This window comes from Patiria miniata, unplaced genomic scaffold (assembly GCF_015706575.1).
Source record: "Patiria miniata isolate m_02_andy unplaced genomic scaffold, ASM1570657v1 HiC_scaffold_18, whole genome shotgun sequence".
NCBI classification, from domain to species: domain Eukaryota; kingdom Metazoa; phylum Echinodermata; class Asteroidea; order Valvatida; family Asterinidae; genus Patiria; species Patiria miniata.
The window spans coordinates 15,278,983-15,300,414 of record NW_024037056.1 but is presented as its reverse complement, the minus strand read 5'-3'; the positions used below and the strand labels follow the sequence as shown (position 1 = coordinate 15,300,414).

The window sequence follows — 21,432 nt, the reverse complement described above, 5'->3', positions numbered from 1 at the left end:
TTCAGGGTGCACGCCTGTAAAAAGGCCAAAAATCCGTCCGCTGAGCTCATGAATAAAACTTATACCCCTCAAAATATTTTATACTAGAGAGTTTTGAGAGCTATAAAATTGAGGAATTGAAGAGATACGGTAATGAACCACTGGCCCGGATTTGGGGCTTCCTATCTGAGCATTTTGGATGCTGCCGGGCTCGAAAGTGGCGCTATTTTTCCATGTTGTGGAGGGATCGTTTTTCAAGTTGGCTAGTTTCCGCAATGGGGAAAATAGGGGTCGTCTTCTTTGGGTGAGAATATGTCGAAAAGTCAATGGTCAACCCATCAAACTAAAATGAAAAGAAAATGAAAGATGACATGTTGATCATCGTTTTCCTGTGCAGCTTGAATACCTGTGAGAGTTCAAAGTATTTCTAAAAGGATTTTGAAGTATGCGCACTTAGCACTAGTGTCTATGGGAATTTTATTCAACTCGTTTTCAAAATGGCGACGAAACACGGCCCTCTATGGCTCAAAAATCTGACATTACAGCGCCCCCATTTGGTGGCCTATTGCACGACAACGACATGAAATTACAAGACGGAACAAGACAAAGTACCCAAAGTGTGAGTTGTTCTTTATTTTATTAATACATACTTCAATGTACTTCAGCAGCATAACATAAACATCATTTTTGTTTCTTTAAAGTATATCTCTGTTTCTCATGTACTTTTATACACAAATTTTGAATATTTCAACAGCAACAACCACGTTGTAACTTGAATACACTTCGCCTAAAAAAGCGCCAAATAGTACAAACTTCTTTTTTTTTTACAAAGTTTAAATGTGGTTTTAATCAATTTTTGTTATCCACTGACTAATAAGTTTCCTTCAACTTGGTAAACGAGTGGGGAAATGGTCGATGCTGAAAACTTCACTTCTGATTCGAACTTTCTAAATTTTAAACTATTTGACACGAATGCACAAAATAATAGAATTTAGAAGGTTAGAGAACTCCACAGTGATTTCGTGAGGCAGTTTTCTTCTTACTTAAAACTTGAGGTACAAAAAAAAAAAAGAAAAAAAAAAACTAGAGGTATTAGTTTTGAGGTACACGAGGTAGGGATATTTCATTAAGTATCGAATCGTTCATTCCGATTTTCAAGTAGATCGAAACTCATTAATCGTTATCATTCATACCGATTGCAGAGGTTTCGTATTATTATCTTCCACGATTATATAATTATTGATAAAAGAAGGAATCGATTATTTTTTTTTCCTTTCACAGAGCAGTACCTCTTTTCGGAGAACAAAACAAAACACCAAAAAGGGTAAATGAGTTTAAAAATTGCAGGTTGCACACTTAAAAACTTACATTTGCTTTTGTGATATCGATACCAAATTTTTGATTTGTTTGTTTTTTTAAATCTAATTGTAGCGTAATAACATGCTACTAATACCAACCGGAAATTCGGTGGATTTTCTTCACCATCACCTTTTCATGTACATTTAAAATTAAGACACTCAATGTAAAAATAATATTCTCGAAAATCAACATAAAATGAGCATAATCAAAATATTCCTAATTTAACCACTCCTACTACAAGAAACTTTCAAATCAAATATCTGCGTATCGAAAAAAGCTTGCGAGAATTTAAAAAAGTCGGACCCAGTGTCATATGAAAATCCGACTCCTATGAAAATTGGATGCATGCGCAATACTACCAATGAGTCCATATTTCATGGAGTCGGATATTCACGCTTCACCGGCTTTAACTTTGACATTTCGAAAACTACAGAAACTATTTTTTTTTTCACTTTTGCGCAGAAAAAAAGTACGTCACTGAAGGAAAGGTCGAGTTATTACCACTTCCATCGAATACTAAAATCAGTTTTGTTAAAATATATTATTATTAGCAGTTTTGTTCAAATGTCCGAAATGGAGTGAATGAACATGGAGTCAAGAACTGATGGCGCATGCGCCAATGCAGGCATAATTACAATGACGTCACCATTAAACAGCTGCGGTGTACTTATTTATACTTAATTATTTTTCAGCGTATTGCGGTTGACAAAAATGTAACAACAAAATACCTCATTCTTAGGAAGCATTTCTAACGGTTATTTTGCTTAGGAAAAAAATCAGCTCGGAAACATCATTGAAGCTAAAAAGTAAAATTCAAATAAAAAAAAAGATCTTAAGTGAAAATATCTTGCTAAGCGGCCGGGAACCAGTCAATGAATTGTTAAACTGCAGGATTTTTGGCTGGTAGCCATTTATTTTTCTAAGCAAATATTTACCGTGCTTAGCGGGATTCTGCGCTTAGAAGGTGAACAATATTTACCGCTTTATCTTTAGGCCTACTCCTGTGAATTGGAGTTATCTACATGTTAAATTTTACTTTTCACGGAAAAAAAAGATTTCAAAGTTCTCTGGAGAAGAAAAACGGCCATAGCTGTAATTAGCAGAAATAAAGGTAACTGTGTAGTTTAGGACACCTCTTACGGTTTACAAGTTCGGTTCATCAATCAAAACCCTGCCCTCTTTCCACAACATTAGGGCAGCTGAAAGTGACATCAACATGGTATCTTAGTGAACTATTGTAGATGATTCCAAACACATCAAGTGACTTTTCCTGCTTGTATCCTAGCCAAATGTTTAAGTACCGAGTCTCAAAACGTGAAAGTGTCTTTTCGTTCTCGTATAGAGGAACGGGGTCCTTAACTACACGATTGCCAAAATAAGGTCCAACTACTCTGAGAAATGCCTCTACCCATATTTTGGTAACTTAACTTAAAAATGCTGCATTTCATTACAACAATTTAACCCCTAGTACTCATGATTGTAGGTACAAAGATACACCACCACAATTAATTATCTTTGCCCTTTTTACATGGCTTGTATGAACGTTAGCCTCGCTATAATAAAATGGTTGTGTTGGTTGAATATTACAAAAAAGTAGTACTGCGTCACGTGTACGGCAAATATTGCATACTTACAGGACTATAGCAGGTAAAATGTGTATTTAAAAAAAGGATACATTTAGAAGAAAAAAAAATTAAAATTACTAGTTCCTATTTTGTTTAATAATAACTTATATACGCTTAAAGAATGATTATTTCTCAACACAATGCAGTTTTCCCTATCTCATGTGGACACCTACATTTATAGATATGGACAGTTAATTGAAAGGGCTGATATGTCAATAAGGTCCAATTGCAGCAAAGTGGATAAAAGGAGATTAACATGCCAGCAATCTCTGTTGGCCAACTCACCTATTGTTCTTTGCCAATTAATATCGAGTCGGAACAACCTAAACTTATGCTCCATTGTTCCAATGATAAGGTAAATGAGTTACATGATCAATGAATCATAGGTTCCAACTAAAAAATGAGTGGCCAAGAACAATAGATATTAAAGTTGGCCAACAGAGAGATTGCTGGCATGTTAATCTCCTTTCATCCACTTTGCTGCAAATACAATTGACCACATTAACCCTAACTCCCCAGCATGATTTACAAGGAGCCATACCCATCCTGGCAAATTCCAACACCATATGGGAAACTGCACACACACATATGTTTCTGGAGGTGTGCCAACCCAATGTAAAAGACTGTCAGTTTAGGGGTACTGTACCCATCCCAACATATTCCAACAAATCACGCTGATGGGGTTTGATGGGTTGAGTTCTGTTAGGGTTAACATATCATCCTTTCAATTAACTGTCTATATATCTATGATGTAGGTGTCCAAATGAGATAGAGAAAACAGCATTGTGTTGAGAAATAATCCTTCTTATAAGCGTATATAAGTTATTATTCAACAAAATAGGAGCTACTATTTTTAATATATTTTTCTCGAAATGGATATTTTTTTTATACACACTGTAGTATAACTGCACAACAGAGTATAGGTACGAGAAGTATTGGTCCAAATACTTCACAGAACATACAGGCAGTGGCGTCACCAGACTTTTCAGTCTGGGGGGGCACAGGGGGGGCACCAGCATTTGGTAGGGGGGGGGTGCCCCCCTCCCCTTTGGAAAATTTTCGCATACGGAGGATGGGCTAGATGCAAAATGGTGCCACATTTGATGCTAAATTCGATCTGAAGATATCTCCAGAAATTGCTATTTTTGAGGTAATGATTTTAACAACGCGCAGAATTTTGCAGAGGATAGGGGGGCACCAGCATTTGATGGGGGGGCACTCGGGGGGGCACTAGGTTTTCCAGGGGGGGCACGTGCCCCCCCTGGCCCCCCCTTGGCGACGCCACTGCATACAGGTACACAAAGTATATGTTATATCTTGGTTCAACAGTGGACTTCAAGAACAGGAGTTAGTGGTGCGAATCTCTCCACTGAATTCACCACACAAGTAAACAAACAAAGTAGATGTAATCAAACAAACAAACCGATTTCCTTTTTTTTTTTGGATAAATTATCTTTACATAAAATTATAGTTAACCGGCCTCTACGCTTGTCTTTTATTTTTGGTTAACTTTGTTTGGAAAAGTACTTGTCAAATACAAAAATACGGACAGAAGAAAACGGTTGCAACATAAAAGATACATGTTATTTTTAAGTATTTAGTCCAACTTTTGTATATACACGTAGTGAGTCTCACACAACTAATCAATGATTTAGTGCAACAATGCCAAAATGGTATGTATTTTTGGCGTTGTGTGATTGTGGCAACTGAGGTTTTGTTGATATGGTTGGCTGTTCAAGCTAAGATTTACCTGCAAGTAAGTAAGAATATACCATCTTTGCTCCGTGATTTAGATACCTTGAAAGTGAAATTGCAGTTTATATAATATTTCACTTGATCTTGGGATCGAATCTCTACGCTGCAAATCTAACATTATGGAGCTCTGTTTCAAATTCAAATTACAGTCAAGTCTTTGGCATTGGGGGAGAACAGCCCAACTGTCATTTTTGTGGTTCTTGGTTCAACCCCTTCCGCTAAACCTACATCTAAGGTGTTATGAGCCACAAACTTTAAAGCCCAACCATGATCAAGTGGGTAGAACAGCCCAACTGTTGTTTCCTTGGTCTGTGGTTCGAACCCCTTTTGCTGCTAGTTGGCTTACACAACCCATGACATGAATCTTAAACCAGTGACTTTACATGACTGCCACTGACCAGGTCGGTAGTTCACATCCCTCCAAAAGGATACTTTGCAAAACAAGGCTTGGAATACTTTACTGATAAAATAAGCTCGAATTGATCGCGGAAGCTGCGGCCAAACTGTAGACCTGCTGTAGCCTATAAGTCATGTTCATGATGTAAAAGTCCGTTCTTATCAGGCACAACTACTCACGTGGTCGTGACTGACAATTGAAAAGGATTCCCATTATTTTGTTGAATGTCAGTTGGTGCATGGAGCGTTTTATAGCATGTCAATTTGTGTGCAGTACAGTGCTAGCCCCAAATGCGAAATGAGGGACCTTGTGACCCAATAGTTCAGGACTGCAATAAATTAAAAGCTCTGGTCAGTGGAGACCTGAAGCAGGTGTTGTTGGGCCTGAGGAATAAGTGATTGATTGCAAAAAAAAATAACATGTCGTGAAGTTTGTTACCAACCAACTAACTAACCAACAGAGAGACATTACTACATGTACTTGTACAACTGCTCAGCCGCAGCTAAAAAAAAGCGACACAAAGAATAAGAATGAGAATAAGTTGAAACAAAAATGATAAAATCAACCTCTCTGGTTAATTTGTTCACAAAAAAGGGCAACATTTAAAACAGAAAAATAAACAAAAACCAATAAGAATACATGTTTAAAATGTTGCTAATTACAAAAATGAAATGGACAAACAGGTTGCCTTTCCGATTTTAAAGGCAAGGTGTCATATTTCAAATAAATCTTTTCTGTGATGAATATGCGAGGTTTCTTTGTTTTGAGAAACCTCTTTCAAAACCAAGGTCATCAAACACAAAATAGTTGGATATTTCTATTTGAAATGACACACTGGGTAAAAAGTACCAAAATAAGACAACAGACCTAAAAAAAAAAAAGGACAATAAAATCTATACAACCAGTAAAACAAGTGAAGGCATAGTTGGGATGATTTCCCTGAAAAGAATTATTTATAACGGTCTGTTTTCTCGTGTCGTGGTTGCGCTGCGCAGACCCTCGGACTTGGTAAAGTCTATGGTGGCGTAGTTTGTGGGTTTGTCCGATTTGTCTTCTTCGGCTGCTCGGCGAGTGAAGGGGGATCGTGCCCTCCGCTCTAAGGTGATGGGGGCGCTGTTCGCGTCTGGTTGACCAATGTCTACGTCGATGTAGTTCAGTTCTCGGTCAGCGAGGGAGGTTTGGCTTGATCGGCAAGAGGAGTGGCGGGAAGGGGGACCAGGGGAGGGCTCGCAACTTTTGTTCCCGGAGGTTAAGGAGCCAGCACTTCCTATTGAAGTCGGAGAGGAGCCTTCGTTGAGGTTGAGATCCTCCATTCCGGTTTTCAAATCGGCCGCCCGGCGCCCTGCTCCATTTCCTGATAAGCTTGGTGACAGTGAGGGCGGTGTTGAGGGGTTTCTGGGTGGTAGCACCACCCGCTGCGGTAACACCGGCGGCGACGTGGGTGAGCGCGGACTGTGTGGCCGGACGCCCAGCCCCGGCTCAACGTTCATATACTCCCCGTCTTCACGTTTCCCAGCGGGAACCCTTGCAGGAATCGGGGGTACGGGCCTCACGGGCAATTCTCCACCAGGTACCCCGCCCTTCGAGAAGTCAACGTTCATGTACTCGCTTCCTCGCGATGCCTCCGCTTTCCTACTCCCCTTCAGTAGACTCTCCACGGCCGACTGACTCTGGCCTTTATCGGAGTCCTTTCTAGTATTCGCGGGTCTTGATGAAGGAACCATAAAGGTGTAATCGCTATCAGGCTGCTTGGGCTTGGGCGACGCCTCTGGTAAACTGACATTTACGTAACTCGATTTTGGATTGTCGTTCTCGTCGATGTTGTCCAAACTAGGGCTGACGTTACCAGGTTTGGCAATCTCAGGTGATTTTGGTTTGCTGTTCTTGGGTTGAAACGCCATAGTCATATAGGTGTCCAGGATCGGTTCCTTCGAGTCAGACATGCTGCGGACAAGAATCTCGCTGGGTTTCATTTTTGCCTCAAAGCTTAAGGGCTTCGTGCTCGACGGTGAAGAGAAACTGCCCCGCGATTTCCCTTCCCGGTGGCTGTTGGCCGTCGGCGCTTTGGGAACGTTCCCAGCAATCCCAGAAGCCTTGGTGGCCGTCCCATCATGCACTGTGCTGTTGCCATGGTGCTTCGGGATGGGCTGCATCATGGTGTAGGCCTGGTCGATGTCAGCTGTCGGCGGTTTCAACCCATCACGGCCCTCTGTCGTGTTGCCTCGTTTCAGGGCCTCGCGACTTCCCGTACTGCCTCGCTTTTGAGCTGCTGCAAAAACGAGAGAAGACTACTCTCAATATATCCACAAACACTTGCCCATCTCAACTGGATACTATTAAGCAGTACTAGTCACCGCATTCTACAATCTTGTGAGAAAATCCTCACAGAGTTACTTCGGTGGGACTCGAACCCACAACCTCTTCTTACTTGCGCAGATGTCTAAACTACACACACTACATCCAGTATCTCCAATATTCACGAGTAGCATTGAACGTCACTTCCATTAACTCCCACAGTATTTGATACCTCACATCGCCACATTGTTTTTTGAATGGGCATCTCACAGTACTGTTAACATATGCACACAACATAACCACACACGGTAACTTCAAGGTAATATACAATACACATCATTTGCAAACATCCGGAAAAAAAACCTACTAAATTATTATGAAATACCATACTTGACTGTAAGGCCAAAAAACAAAAGTCTCCGGTTTCTGGTAGGGAGCTTGCCAAAAAAGTGGTGCGGCGAAGCAGCTTTTTTTTTTTTTTTACCCCTTTTTTTTCTTCTTCAAATGTCGGCTGATGACTGCAAATGGTGCCCGACTAAACTTACTGCAAATATGTGAGAGTCCAGAGAGGTCACATAAAGCTTATTCTCGATCGTAACCCCATCTAAAAACACGTTAAAATTGTGCAGCAGCAGGATTCCAGTCAAACCAGTGAGTTTGGCGGTTTTGAGACATCATCTTTCATTGAAAAAAAAAACTTTTTCATTTTGCCGACGCGCATGGCTACGGCGACGCACGCGCATACCAGAAACCGGAGATTTTTTTTCTGGCCTTAAGTGAATAATAGTCTCAAATCCTACAAAATCCTACACTGTTGAGGAACCTGATGGCACACTCCTTGTACCTACCAAGTTTCAAGTGTATCAAGCCCCATGGAAAGTAATAGTGGCTGGGCTCTACGTTCCTGAATCCTCCAATATCCTCGAGTGCAGGAAAGTAATAGTGGCTGGGCTCAATCTTCCTTAATCCTACAAAATCCTCAAAAATCCTCCAAACCCAACCAGTGGATTTCAAAGGGTCTGAAGGGGTGGGGTTAAAATCATTCTACTCATTGCTCAAAATTCCACTCGGCTGTGCAGTATTACAACAAATTCAGAAATATTAAACTATGTTCCCATGTGATTTCTTTAAGGTATATGGAAAATTGTTTCAAATTATTTGTTTGTAGATATCCCTACTGGTGATTTCAGTAGGATGTATGATGTAGCAATGCAAACGAAGACTCTTTATTTGGTTTTCCCACCGGAAACCCTGAGTCACTGCCACAGCACCGTGCCCACTGTTTGCTCTCTTCACCGTGATCATCCTGGCACACCTGCCAATTTCACCTGTCAAGTATTGACTATTACGAAACTGACCAATCACAAGCCGTATGCTAATTGAAAGAGAACACAATGTTGCACCTGTAGCAATATTGGGTTAGTGTACCTCATTCCCATCACATTCAAACATATGGACACAAAAATGAAATAAAAAGATTACTTAATTTATGCAAGGAATTTGAATTTTCGATTCCCACTACAGCGCGTACCAAAATATACCCGCAACATTTTATTTAGGAGGCTCAAGCGTCGCCGCGGAAACACGTACCGCCATTATTTTTATATCATTTTAAAGCTTGGAATCTTAACTTTATCCCTGGTTATAGTATTGGTTTGACTTTCAAAAGGGTTTTGAAATTATTTGTGTTCAAATAAAGGCATGTCAAAAACAAACTCAACCGATTTCAAGGAAAATCAATCACACGCATTTTTTCTAATGTGGAAATGCTATCATGTTCATGATGTGACAATCTCATTACCTTTAACTTTCTGTGTTTCCTTTTCTATTCGATCCACGTAGGCTATACCTTAAATAAATTCACAATACTGTTCTTCATCTCCAGTTCAATGCATTTTTAATATAAATCAACTGGTGTTTTTTGTTATTTCATCAGCTTGTTGACTCGAGTTTGCATCTGATGTACCGCATCATCGATTTTCCATGAAATCAGTTGAGTTTGTTTTCGATATGACTTTATTGAACACAAATTATTTTACAACCTTTTTCAATATCAAACCAATACTCGCCATGGATAAAGTTAAAATTCAAGCTTTAAATTGGTATTAAAATAATGGCGGTACGCGTTTCCGCGCCGACGCTAGAGCCACGCAACATAAAGTTGCGGGTATTTTGGGACGCACTGTACGTAGGATACCAGTCCATTGTAGGTTACTCCCCAGCTAAGGCTTAAATGCCAGAACCCATTTACATGTATACTCCTGGGTGAAAAGGGGTGAAGTGGCTTGCCTAGGGACACAACATATGGCCACAACGTATAGCCAGCACCTGGATTCGAACCCCTGACTCTCTAACCACTCGGCCACATTCACCATTACTAAATATACCAATTAAAAACGTCCGTCTGTAAAATATTGTAGCTACATACCACTTCCCTATGTTGTTTTTACACAAAACCAAAACTGGTTAATTTATTTTGGAAAGCAAACTCAATTTTGATCTTCTTATATATTTTCTGCCAGCTATCATACACCAAAACACGTCAGCATACCTTGAGATGTCCCATCCCACATGATAATCAGTCTACCCTTCATCTGGCCAATTTCAATCAATTTTCCAAAAAAAAAATTTTTTTTTTTTTAAACCTGACCAGAAAAAGGTAAATTACATCCAGCCGACTCGAGACTTGGTCTACGAGTGCGTCTCACATCTCCCTGACGTGATACTACACGGTACTTCAAACACCCTTGACGAAAATTCTGTGAGATCAAAGAAGCTGTCGCCCAGTCAAACTCTCATATTAATCCCAGCAGGTGTTCCCGGAAACTGCCAATGCTCCTTGTTGTAAATCGTCAACCCTCGTGTTTGAAGCACCGTGTCAACTTTAATTTTTTTTTTTTTAAATTCAGGCAGCTGGCAATGAACAGCTCCCTTCCTGATGTTTGATTTTACATTCAATCTTATTTGGAGAGGTATCTGTACTTTTCTGGCAGAGTGGGAACACATTAGAAAAAGAATGGAAAAATAAGGGGGGGGGGTGGGTTTTTTCCCAGACCTGTTTCATGATCGGATGTGAAAATTGGATTACTGCCAAGTGATGAGGGGAGAAAAATATAGGCCACGGGAAATTATTAATTTGGGTTCACTGGGACGGAAAAACCGGGCTCTTTTCAAGGTCTATGGTGCATGACAAATAAAGGCTTGTTGATTTTTATCTTTCTGTCGCGCAATAGGGCGTCCCTTTTTATTTCTACGGTTGTCATATATTTTTGCCTCTGAAGAAGGGCCAGTCGGTCGAAAAAAAAATTCACAAAATGAAGAAGAAACAAAACTGCAGTTGCACTCATAGAGATGGCTAAATTAAATGATGTCAAGTGCGTATCGTCTGTAGTTTTGTCTACTGCAATGAGTTTATCGTGAGTTGATATCACTGAATAAAATAATAAAACCATATTTGGCAAGAAGTGGTTGACCTACATTATATCTGAACCATGCAGCTCACTGACGTTATGACTGTGGTGTCAGCCATTACATACCAGTAAAGGCATACTATACACACCTAAAATGATGAGTAGAGGCAACATCCTCTCAGTCTCACCTTCTGAAATTTCAGTAACCAGATAAGTTCCAAGTGCGAAACGCCACATGTTTTTAACTATGCGTCAACACCGCGTCAACACCGCGTCAACCCCAAGATTTGTCTAGTGTGAAAAGGCCTCATGTTCTCACATCCGACTGACCCTTTTTTGGGCTCCCGATCCAAGAAAAAAACTTCTTTATTACCGCGGAGTCTGTCCGGATTCCCATTAACAAAAAAAGAAGTCGCAAATGAAAACAAAAATGATGAATCCAAAATTCAAACAATCAGGCTCTGTGATGTTTGAAAAGGTATTGAAACTAAATACCAGATTTTTTAACCCTGTGCCAACCCTGCGACTGTCAACCCTAATAAGACTGATTTCACCCTGCTCCAGACCAGGGTTGAGATTTTCAAACCGCGTTGTAACTTTGCCAGGGTTCAAAACGGTAGTAACAGGCGAACTCAGCTCGGTTTGCACGAAACAGGTGCGAAACGATGCGGGATTGAACGCGGGGTTGAAAAATATAAAAAAACTCAACCCAGGGTTCGCGCCCTTGCAGGGGGTTGAGTTCAACCCAGGTTGAGAGGCTCTAGTGTGAAAAGGCCTATAAAAATACTGCAAGTTAACTTGGGCGATCCCCCTGGCATGCTGGCAGTATTTATACAGTCAGTTAGTAAGCACACTTTTCAGTGTAACTAACCAAAAGCAACAATGACCCCATTTGACCCCTACATGACCTCTGATCTCAAATGTCTCTAGTCATCTTACGTCCCCCTACCCAAAGATTATTGTCACCACATTTGGTTGAGATTGAAATCTGACTTTCATATGACAGCACTAAACAGTTAACCTAACCAAAACGGAACACACGGACACACAGAAGGAATACACTATCGCAAGATCCCACTTTCTTGGCTTAAAAATGCCAGGGGGATAAAAAGGGATGCCCATATATAATGTTCTGGGTTGTGTGAAAACGAGAAAGACGGCGACCACTCTAAGTGAAAATCTGAAATTTGATTTTGAAATTTGAAATTTCACCTTGAAACCCTTTTTGTTTGGGGGGAGGGTTTAATTTGATCGAGTTGTTTACAAATCAGCAAATTAACAACAAGGGGAAAAAGAATTGATTTTTTTCAACCAATATGTGACCTGTTCTGTCAAAATCAGACTTTTCTGGGCATAAGGTCGAAAAATATATTTTTACATATTGTTAACATATGTTCTTTTTCCTTTTAATAGGTGGTTTAATTTTTGAAACCGGTCATTCCTGAGTAGAGTTATGCTATTTTGAAGTTCATTGTGTCGAAAAGTAGAAAACGGAGAAAATGGCCACGAACTTCACAAAACAGTTATTTCTTTAACTGATATACCTTATCAAAATCATCAAAAATAGTATATGTAGAGTTCAAATTAGGGTTTCAATTTTTTTAAATATATTTTAGACATGTTCAGGATTACAAATATGCCAAAATTTGAAAATCGATAAAAATCACCCCCACAGCGTTTTTTGGCCCTATCTCAATTCCAACCTCTGCCCAGAAGCGTCTGCTTTTGACAGAACAGGTCACATATTTGGTCGAAAAAGAACATAACTCGAGTGGGTTTTGCACCAAATTTGAATGCTGTAGTATTGCTCATATCCTCAAGTGTCTAAAAACTAAGGATGTGACTTTGCACTTAATTTTGTAAATGTTTAGCAAAGAACTGTTTAAACATTTGTGCTCATCATGTCTGCAGACCGGCGTGATTGACATGCTAAATCAACAATGGCAGTCATTGGAAAAAGTAAAAACTTAACTACGTGTGCTTCGAATGTAATCAAGTACAGTGTTGAAGTGCTTTTCAAAGGTTTTCTAAAGTAAATAGGTTTGAAAATATCGTTAATATTTATGCTATGTAGGTTTAACTCAAAGGAAGACTGCATGAACGTACATATAGGTCCCTTTTTTATGATTCGGGTTTGGTTTAAACGTTTTTGGAAAATTTGTAAATGAATTTACATGTTTTCGTTTAAATGTGTAAACGTCAAATCCTTACTAAAACCTGCCCAACTGACACGATTTTGTTGCCCCATTTTGTAGCTTTTTTTTTTTTTTGGTCGGTAAAATTTACAGTTCCAATACAAATTTTTCCCCAAAACTATTTTTTTCACATGAAACTAAATATTGTCTTGTCCTTATATCCACAAAAAAAATACTGGTATTTAAGGGCATTGTCTGGCCTCATTTTCACATTTTTCCCAAGTGTGTTTTACAACTGATATCATGTCTTTAAATCAAGATTTTTCCCATAACGTGTTTGTTTTTTGGTACAACAAGCTCAAAATATTATATTGTCTAACATTTCCTCCATTTTCAATGTAATGGCAAGGCAGACACTCTGAGTTAGGAAACAAGAGACCTTCGTTAGAGGTATAATCAAGAGCTTGAATTTACTTCTTTTTTTTTCCTTCTTCTTTCGAGTGCTCTTCAAGCTTGACAACCCTCTCGGCCATTTGCCCTCCAAAATGACAACATTTATCAGGCTCTCAATGTTTCCGGCGAAATCACTGCCTCGGGGGAGCAGGGGACCGGGAGGTGGAAATCCCTGCATCCGGGAGCATCTCTCAGGGGGTTACCGTGGCGACCCGCATCCTAGCCAAGCTAATTAAGATTGCTGCCAATTTCAGGTGCGCAGCTGAGGCTCTGGCATTGGGAGGAGGCGCCGCCTCACGGTTCTTCACCTCTTAGAAGAATATTAATTTGTCCCCCTTTTTTTAGGGGGTGGGGAGGAGGGGGCAGGAGGATTTGGGAGAAAGGGTGTAATTGGGGTCCATCTTAGAGGGGCATTTAGGGGGCCACATTTTCTGGAGGGGGCCTCATTTTCTGTAAGGGTGTTATCATTTTTTTTTGGGGGGGGGGGGGGCGAATAGGAGGGGTATAAGGAGATTACAGCCCCAGGTGGGGGGCATCCCCATGCCCCGCCCCCTAAGTAATACGCCATTGCTGATACATGCACAAGGTCCATCTTACTCAAGTCTGACAATTTGTCACATCTGACAAATTTATTTACAGGTTTTTTTTTTATTTTACTTTTTTTTGTACATTTTTTTTAAAAGTAACGCGGGACCGGTCATGCCAGTTGTGCTTCAACTCCAAATACATTTTATGACTATTCCAAAATCCTGGGTCAAAAACTAATAAAACACTAATAATAATATGGATTGTACATGTACATAATGTGCATAGCGCACATATCAACCAAACAGGTTCTTAATCTGGGGTACACTGTTATTACCCCTGCTAATCGAGCCAATGAAAACATTGCAAAGAACATCTCAGCACTACATGTATGCTGCCATATCGGCGCAATCGGTTAAAATCAAACACATGACCATCTCTGCCAGTTGTCTGCCCTCACAGGTACCCATTTACTCCTGGGTGGGGAGAAGCAATGAGTGACAAAGTGCCTTGCCCAAGGGCACACGCACCATAACCCCAGGCTGGACTCGAACCCACAACCTGCAGAATTACCCACAAGCATGACCAGATCAGGAGTTCAATGCACCAGACAACGAGGCCTAAAGCACTGCGCAAAGGTTAACAAACCCGAAGAAGCAAAGCGAAGCAAAAATCCATGTTTATACACAAACACGTTAACTGTGAGCATTGCTATTACATTTCATTTACAATGTACAAATGCTGCTTTCAAAGCATGTAGAGGAAAGGACTGCGTTATTTGATAGCAAGAGACACGACCTGAACAAAGTTTCAAGTTTTATACAAACAGCCGTCTCTTTCTCAATTTCTCTCAACAACAAAATAGTTTCAATGGAAGAATAAAAAAGAATTCTTCCATCAAGTCATGTTACAACATTCAAAATAGCCCAATGTTTGATATGGGTCAACATATTCCCCCGCCAACTTAAAAAAATGTGGAATAATAAAATTTTAAAAAAAAAAGATGTAGAATAATACAAAAAGGATTTTTGTCCTGTCAAATCAGACACGTGTCTCTGTTACAGTATTAATAATAGCCCACTGTTAAATTTCGGTCAACATGCTCCGCGGACAAAAGTGCCTCCCTAGGGGAAAGTTATGTGATACCGTATCATATTCCAAGTCTTTATTTGAAGAACCAAGACGATTGGCGTTAACACAAGAGTCAGCTTCACACGCGCGCCGCGACGGTTTATACACGTTGCCCACACAGACCACCCCCCTTGGGGGGAAGTGCTGAAAATCCTGAGAAAGATCACGAACGGATTCTGAGGGCGTTGGGGAATTAAAGAAAATTACAACAAAGTTTTGGTGGTAGTAACGTATTCATTTGGAAAAGGAATTGTGTTGTCACGGTTTCTTGTTTCATGGCTCCTCCAATCAGAGTGTTTGAGAGAGAGACTTGGCTCTCCGCCTGTTCTCGTCCATATACTGTTTCAATACCTAGACGTAGAACAAAAAGATATTCCAATAGCTTTTTCCCACGTGCTACATCTCTTTGGCATTCCTTGCTTGGTGCTTGTTTCCCTCCAACCTATGATCTGTCCTGTTTCAAGAGGAATGTTAATTCCTACTTTCAGTTTTCCCGAGTACCTACTCTTTTTTTTTTAACCCTCCTACCATTTAAACAATCACAGACAGTCAAAAAATGTCACTTCCACTTCCCCTGCTATCAGGCCCGTCGCCAAGAGGGGGCCCAGGGGGGCCAGGACCCACTGACGAGCAACTGCCCCCTCCCCCCATCGGCAAAAAACATAAACGTACAAATTATATATAAGTGTGTTTTTTTTCTTGTGGTGTGCCCCCCTAGTTTGTAAAAACAAAAACAAAACACCAATGAACACAATAATTCTTCTGAATTTATGTCAGGTTAATGTTCTGTTTTCTTTCATTAATTTGTGCTCGAATTCATGTTTTCCTTTTAAAAAGCTTCTAATATTCAATCGGAGGGCATTTTGTAGGTTATTTATTTATCAAAATAAGCCAATCAAAAACTCATTTACCACATCGTTCTGATTTCCTGAAATCTAATTGGGTTAATGTATGTGCTTTTAAGATGAAATCAGCTCTTGAGTTTACGACATGTATTCAATGAACGGAAAAACTACAAGGAGAACAAAAAATGCCAAGATTGATTGCTTCACAAGTGGGTTAATAAGACACTTCAAATCCAATTATCGTCGCAACTAAGAAGGACATTATTTTCCACGAACATCACTTCTAAAAATCCAATCCTGCAATATAGATTATCTGCCCGAATGGATAGAGTAATCGGCTAGGATCACGTAGGGTAATTTCACTGATTTATTTACAATGGCTCTGAGCGTGGACTAAAGAGGGCGCTATGCTTATACCAAACAACGAGAACATTAGAAGGACACTGGCTGTCAGTTGTGGATCTGTGGGGATGTCTTACGGGGGTCGCAACACCCCTCTTCCCAATTCAACCGCTGACTATAATGTCATGATGCTTATAAAATGGAGCCAAAAGTGATTAGTGGAAGGCTAAAGTTCCAAAAATTATTCTCAAATTGCCTTAGAATGCAGGAGAAAGCTTCGTAGATTCAAAACTTCCAGAGGCATGCCATCGGACCCCCATAGCAGAGCGTGCCTTTGGAACACTTTCACTAGAAAAACAAAAAACATGACTTTAAAAAACGCCAAACAACAATGGCCCTTAAATTGTGTTGCTCCTTTATATTTACAGTGTTGATGGGGAACTTGGGTACATGCTGATCGTCTGTCCCCCCCCCCCCTCCTCCAACACCCAACCTACCCCCCCCCCCCCCAAAAAAAAGAGTTCTGGCTGTGTTGAAGAAGTCTTGCATGAAAGTCTTGCATGAAATCAATCAAAAATGAGAGCTGAAAAAATGCGATGCCGAAAAATGCGACACTGATGGCACATATGGAACACCATACTCTTGGTCAATTTACAGGGACAGACAGACAGACCAACCAACGACCAAGTGACATGTAGATGCTACTGCCTCAAGCATGCCAGAGCTTAAAAAATTAAACATAAAAAAATATCCATAGTATTTTTCATACACTTCCTGGAAAACAAAATCAAGGGATTTATCGCTCCAACGCTTTGTGTAAACCACAAATTCCTCTGGGCTTTGAGAAAGGAGGCGGACAGTATAACAGGCCAATTTGGGTTGGTTTTTCTTTTAATAGAGACATTATTTATCCTTCATGAAAACAGAGCCATGATTCTAAGAAAACATGAACTCCTGATTCCAAATTGCAATTACTGGAGGCTGACATGGCTTAAAGGGGAAACAACCGAATGTCTTACCGAGAAAAGACAAAAAAACAAAACGGCGGAGTACGAATACGCTTTCATATCGAATACGTTTTCAGTCAACGTACGATATACACGGTGTTTGTGTCAATATACAACACTGTGCTCACGAACAACATGTGGTTTCTTACACGTCCGCAAAAGGCGAACAATTTACGGATGAAATAACAACTAGCACCCAAACAGCTCGACTATTTTGGGTCGCAAAAGTGGACCCCGAAAGGCGTTTTCGCACGCATAATACAGGAATAACACAAAACGCCCAGTGCTTAAAGGATAGTTGTGTGGATGTTTATATCCTTTTAAATGTTCTTCAAGATGAACATCATTTCGTTCAAAGCGCGTTTTGTAGCCCAATTGGGATGTTCCAGGATGCGGTGTCCCTTTAATAATAATAATAATAATAATTTATTCATTTATAAAGCGCAAATTCCAACATGATTTTGTTCAAATGTGCTGTACAGTAAAATATTAATTAAAATACAAGAAAATACACTCTAAAAATGTACCATGACGCGCTATTACACACATTAAAAATAAAAAAGTAACAGCCAAAAAAACCAAAAAAAAAAAAAAAAAACATTAATAAATACATCCCAGCAAAAGTTTCTGTTCCAGTCTATCAATTGAGCGATGGACACAAGTGTCAAAACTGTCATGAGCACTCCCCATCACCACACTGACGCTGTGAATCACCCCAAAATCATTGTTGACATTCTCCGAAGACTCAAACTCCCAAGATGGACATAAAACTGCTGGAAGGAACAACCAAAATAAAGCCCCAAGCACAGACTGAAGCGGAAGATAGCATAAACCACAAAGGTCGTAGAAAATGCCCTACATTTTTGGGAAAACACAGTTTATGAGGGTCGCATACATTCCCGCACCCGCAGATTTCAACCACATAATTCAGATATTACAGGAATTCAAAGAATTAAGCAAACCATAGCATTTCTTTAAAACAAAATGTTGAAAACCAGGACAGTTTATTTCCAGTCACAGAAAGAATGCAGTTCTTCAAAAATGTCAGCCAACTGAAGTACGGTTACCTTTTCTCCAGCTGCAAGTGACTTCTGCGAAATAGTTCAGCATTAATCACTTGCTTATTTTCGATGGCATGTAGGCCTACACAAAAATGTACATGTACAATCATTTTTAACAGCTCCTCAAGTTCAATACTAAGTACTTAATACTACCCCCCATCCCCTCTTCCTTTGCTAACATTGACCTTATGAATTATCTTACAAGCTGTTTGTTACAAAGGTGGATTGCGCTGGGTGGAAATGAAACCATAAGGCGGTTTGTTTTCTGCAAAGAAGGGACAATAATACTAAAAATAATAATAATAATAATAAAATTGTCGCCCCAATGAGGCGTGTTGCCCTAATCGAGACCACACTTGAGAAGTCTGTCGCCCTATCGCAGCAATTCTAAATTTAATAATAACAGCGACATTAATATAGCGCTTTTACGCTGCAATGGGGGTATCAAAGCGCTTTCACATTATTATTTTCCCTGCTTCAATGGGCAAACACACTTCAAACCTAAGCTCCCTGGGAATTTACAGCTAAAGGAAGAAGGAAGAAGGAAGCTAGAAAGAAAAAAGAAGCTTAATCAACCACAATAACCATCTCTGCCCTCACAGGTACCCATTTACTACTGGGTGGAGAGAAGCAATGAGTGTCAAAGTGCCTTGCCCACCCTAGGGCACACGCACCATGACCCCAGCCTGGACTCGAACCCACAACCAGCAGAATTACCCGCAGACCACAAATCCGATGCCCTCAACCACGAGGCCAAAGCACTCCAGGACCAGCTGAAAATGACGCATGGATTCAAAAGATGAGTATTATTTGTGTAAATAGCCTCAAGTTCGATCAACAGAGCTTTCTCATAAATAAAGATAAAGTCTCCAAGTCTTGATAAAAAAAGGCTAACCCAGTTACACCACAAATCCCAGAAAATGAAAGAAATGAAGAAAAAAAAAAATCCAATCAATTACAACACCTGTTCATCAGCACCTGACAACAAAAGCCCCTGACAGATCGAGTATGAAGGAGAAACCCCCAAACACCTCGATCCAATTCTCGGACAGGTCTATTACTGAAAACATGTCATCTTGGGTAATTCCGACGCCAGAGAGCAAAGCAGGGTGTGAGAACCAATCAGAAACAGGAGGTTCGGAGCATCCATCAGGCTGATTGTTCGAGGAAGCGGGCAGCGACTGTGCTGTGAAGTTTCAATCAAAGAACCTAAGCCCGTATACGAGAATGGCATGCATAGGTGAAAGACTACGGCATGCTTGTTTCCAAAACAGCATGCCGTGCCCACACGATGCGTGTCCGAGTACGCATGCACCCATTGTCCACAGAGCCCTATCTCCGGTTTAACGTCTGATATCTAGGCAAGAATGCACCCCTGCACGCATGGGCGTCGCGAGGGGGGGCAAGGGGGGCACTTGCCCCCCCCCCCTGGAAAAGCAACAAACAAAAAAAACACCAAAAAAAAGGTAGAAAAAGAAGAAAAAAAAGAAAAAGAAAAAGAGGCGCGAAGACAAAGTGGTGTAAATTTAATGAGTTGGGGGGGGGGGGATGTCCCTGCCACCCCCCTCTAAAACTGATAAATCGAGAATGTGTTGAGAAATACAAGCCTTTTTTGGCAAAAAAATTTTTGCCTACCTCTAGAAAAAATCCTGGCGACGCCCATGCCTGCACGCCAGCCAATCGGAGTCAACTGTACTAAATCGTGAGGTCATTTTATTCCGAAGTCTGGACTAACTGTTTGATTGGTCGATTCCGATGCAGTGTTTTTGTAATACAACGGCTGGGCATAGATCTTCAAAACCTAGACACGACCGTGACTGGCCGGCTCTGTTATTGCTTGGCGTATCGCGTAACTTATCGTTACAGAGCGTGTGACCACAGACTTTTTTGCTCAATTCACAACGTAAAAAAAAATAAGTGATGTCGTGTCTAGGTTTTATTTACAGATATCCTGACGAGGCCCGATATAGCATTACGTGAATCTCCCATTTGAGCTAGACCCGAGTTTGCCTATGACAAACTCGGGTCGTACCTACCGATTTCAGATTCAGCAGCTTTCAATGCGATCTCTCTAATCTGATCAAGAGTTAACGAGCCGTGAACAGGTGGTGTATGGTGCCTCTGCCTGTGAGCTTACTGACAAAAAATATCTACCAAAGTCTACTAGGTTCTTGTTTATAATGTAAAGTATTTGGAAAAGTGTCAAAAGTTATGATGTGAGCAACTTTGAATCATAAAAATCGATCAAATATATCTCGAGATATCAAATAAGAAACAGTCCGACTTCAGCCATGCTCTTCAAGGTTTCCGTTATTTGACACCACCAGCTCATGGTCACTGGCCCTGGGGAAGTGGGTGCCAGGGTAAGTGTTTATCTTATAATTACTTTACTGATAACAGCTGATAAGAGTCACAGTGAAATCGGTAGGTACAGTTCAGGGGTTTTGGCAAATGGGAGTTTCACGTAATGGAAAGCACCCGCTGAATGGTCAGAATGTCAAGGTCAAGACGCAGTCTTTTTGGCATAATTAATCGCCGAATCAGCTCACTATTACATAGACTAACATGATGCTGGCTGACTAAGAACATACAGCATTTGGAATACAACCCCTGCATGTAGGTACAGGTATCATTTGAAACATATTTCTGTTTTCGTCAAAGGTACATGTAACAGTTTTAAGGTATTGTGACATGCTCCAATATATGCCAACCTTTTCTCGATATGACATTCAGGCATGCAACTGGGAACTTAGGAAAAAACGAGGAAATTGCGAATCAAACAAGACTTTGTACAGTGTTTTTCAATTTGTAATGGCATTCATGAGAAGTGGAAAACGAGGAAATCAGCGGATCCGAGGAAAAGTTTCATGCCTGGACTAATATTAGATTTCACTGATTTCATAGAATTTCTTCAACTTTCAGTCAGTGACAAGCTGAATTTATTTTGTCATTAATCATGTCTTTCCTTTGTTCAATTGCATGCTTTGACGCTTTTCTTGAATTGGTTGCGAAGTAAACAAACTTAAAGCAAAAGAGATTAAAAGACAAATGAAATAAAAATGTATACAATAAAAATGTAAGAACTATGTAGTCTGATGAACAGCAAAACCGGC

General features: G+C 40.3%; 1 protein-coding gene across 4 annotated transcripts in view; it reads right to left on the bottom strand.

Annotated features, from left to right (window-relative positions):
- Positions 1 to 4,258: 4,258 nt before the first annotated feature.
- LOC119724842 (insulin receptor substrate 1-like) overlaps positions 4,259 to 21,432 on the bottom strand; it is an 86,263-nt gene continuing 69,089 nt past the window's right edge. For 3 of the 4 annotated variants that reach the window (XM_038196103.1, XM_038196106.1, XM_038196105.1), the window contains one exon: positions 4,259 to 7,384. In XM_038196103.1, coding sequence (XP_038052031.1) covers positions 6,069 to 7,384 — 1,316 coding nt within the window. In that variant the 3' untranslated portion in view covers positions 4,259 to 6,068. The remainder of the gene's footprint in view (positions 7,385 to 21,432) is intronic. The other variant, XM_038196104.1, reaches the window with a different exon arrangement.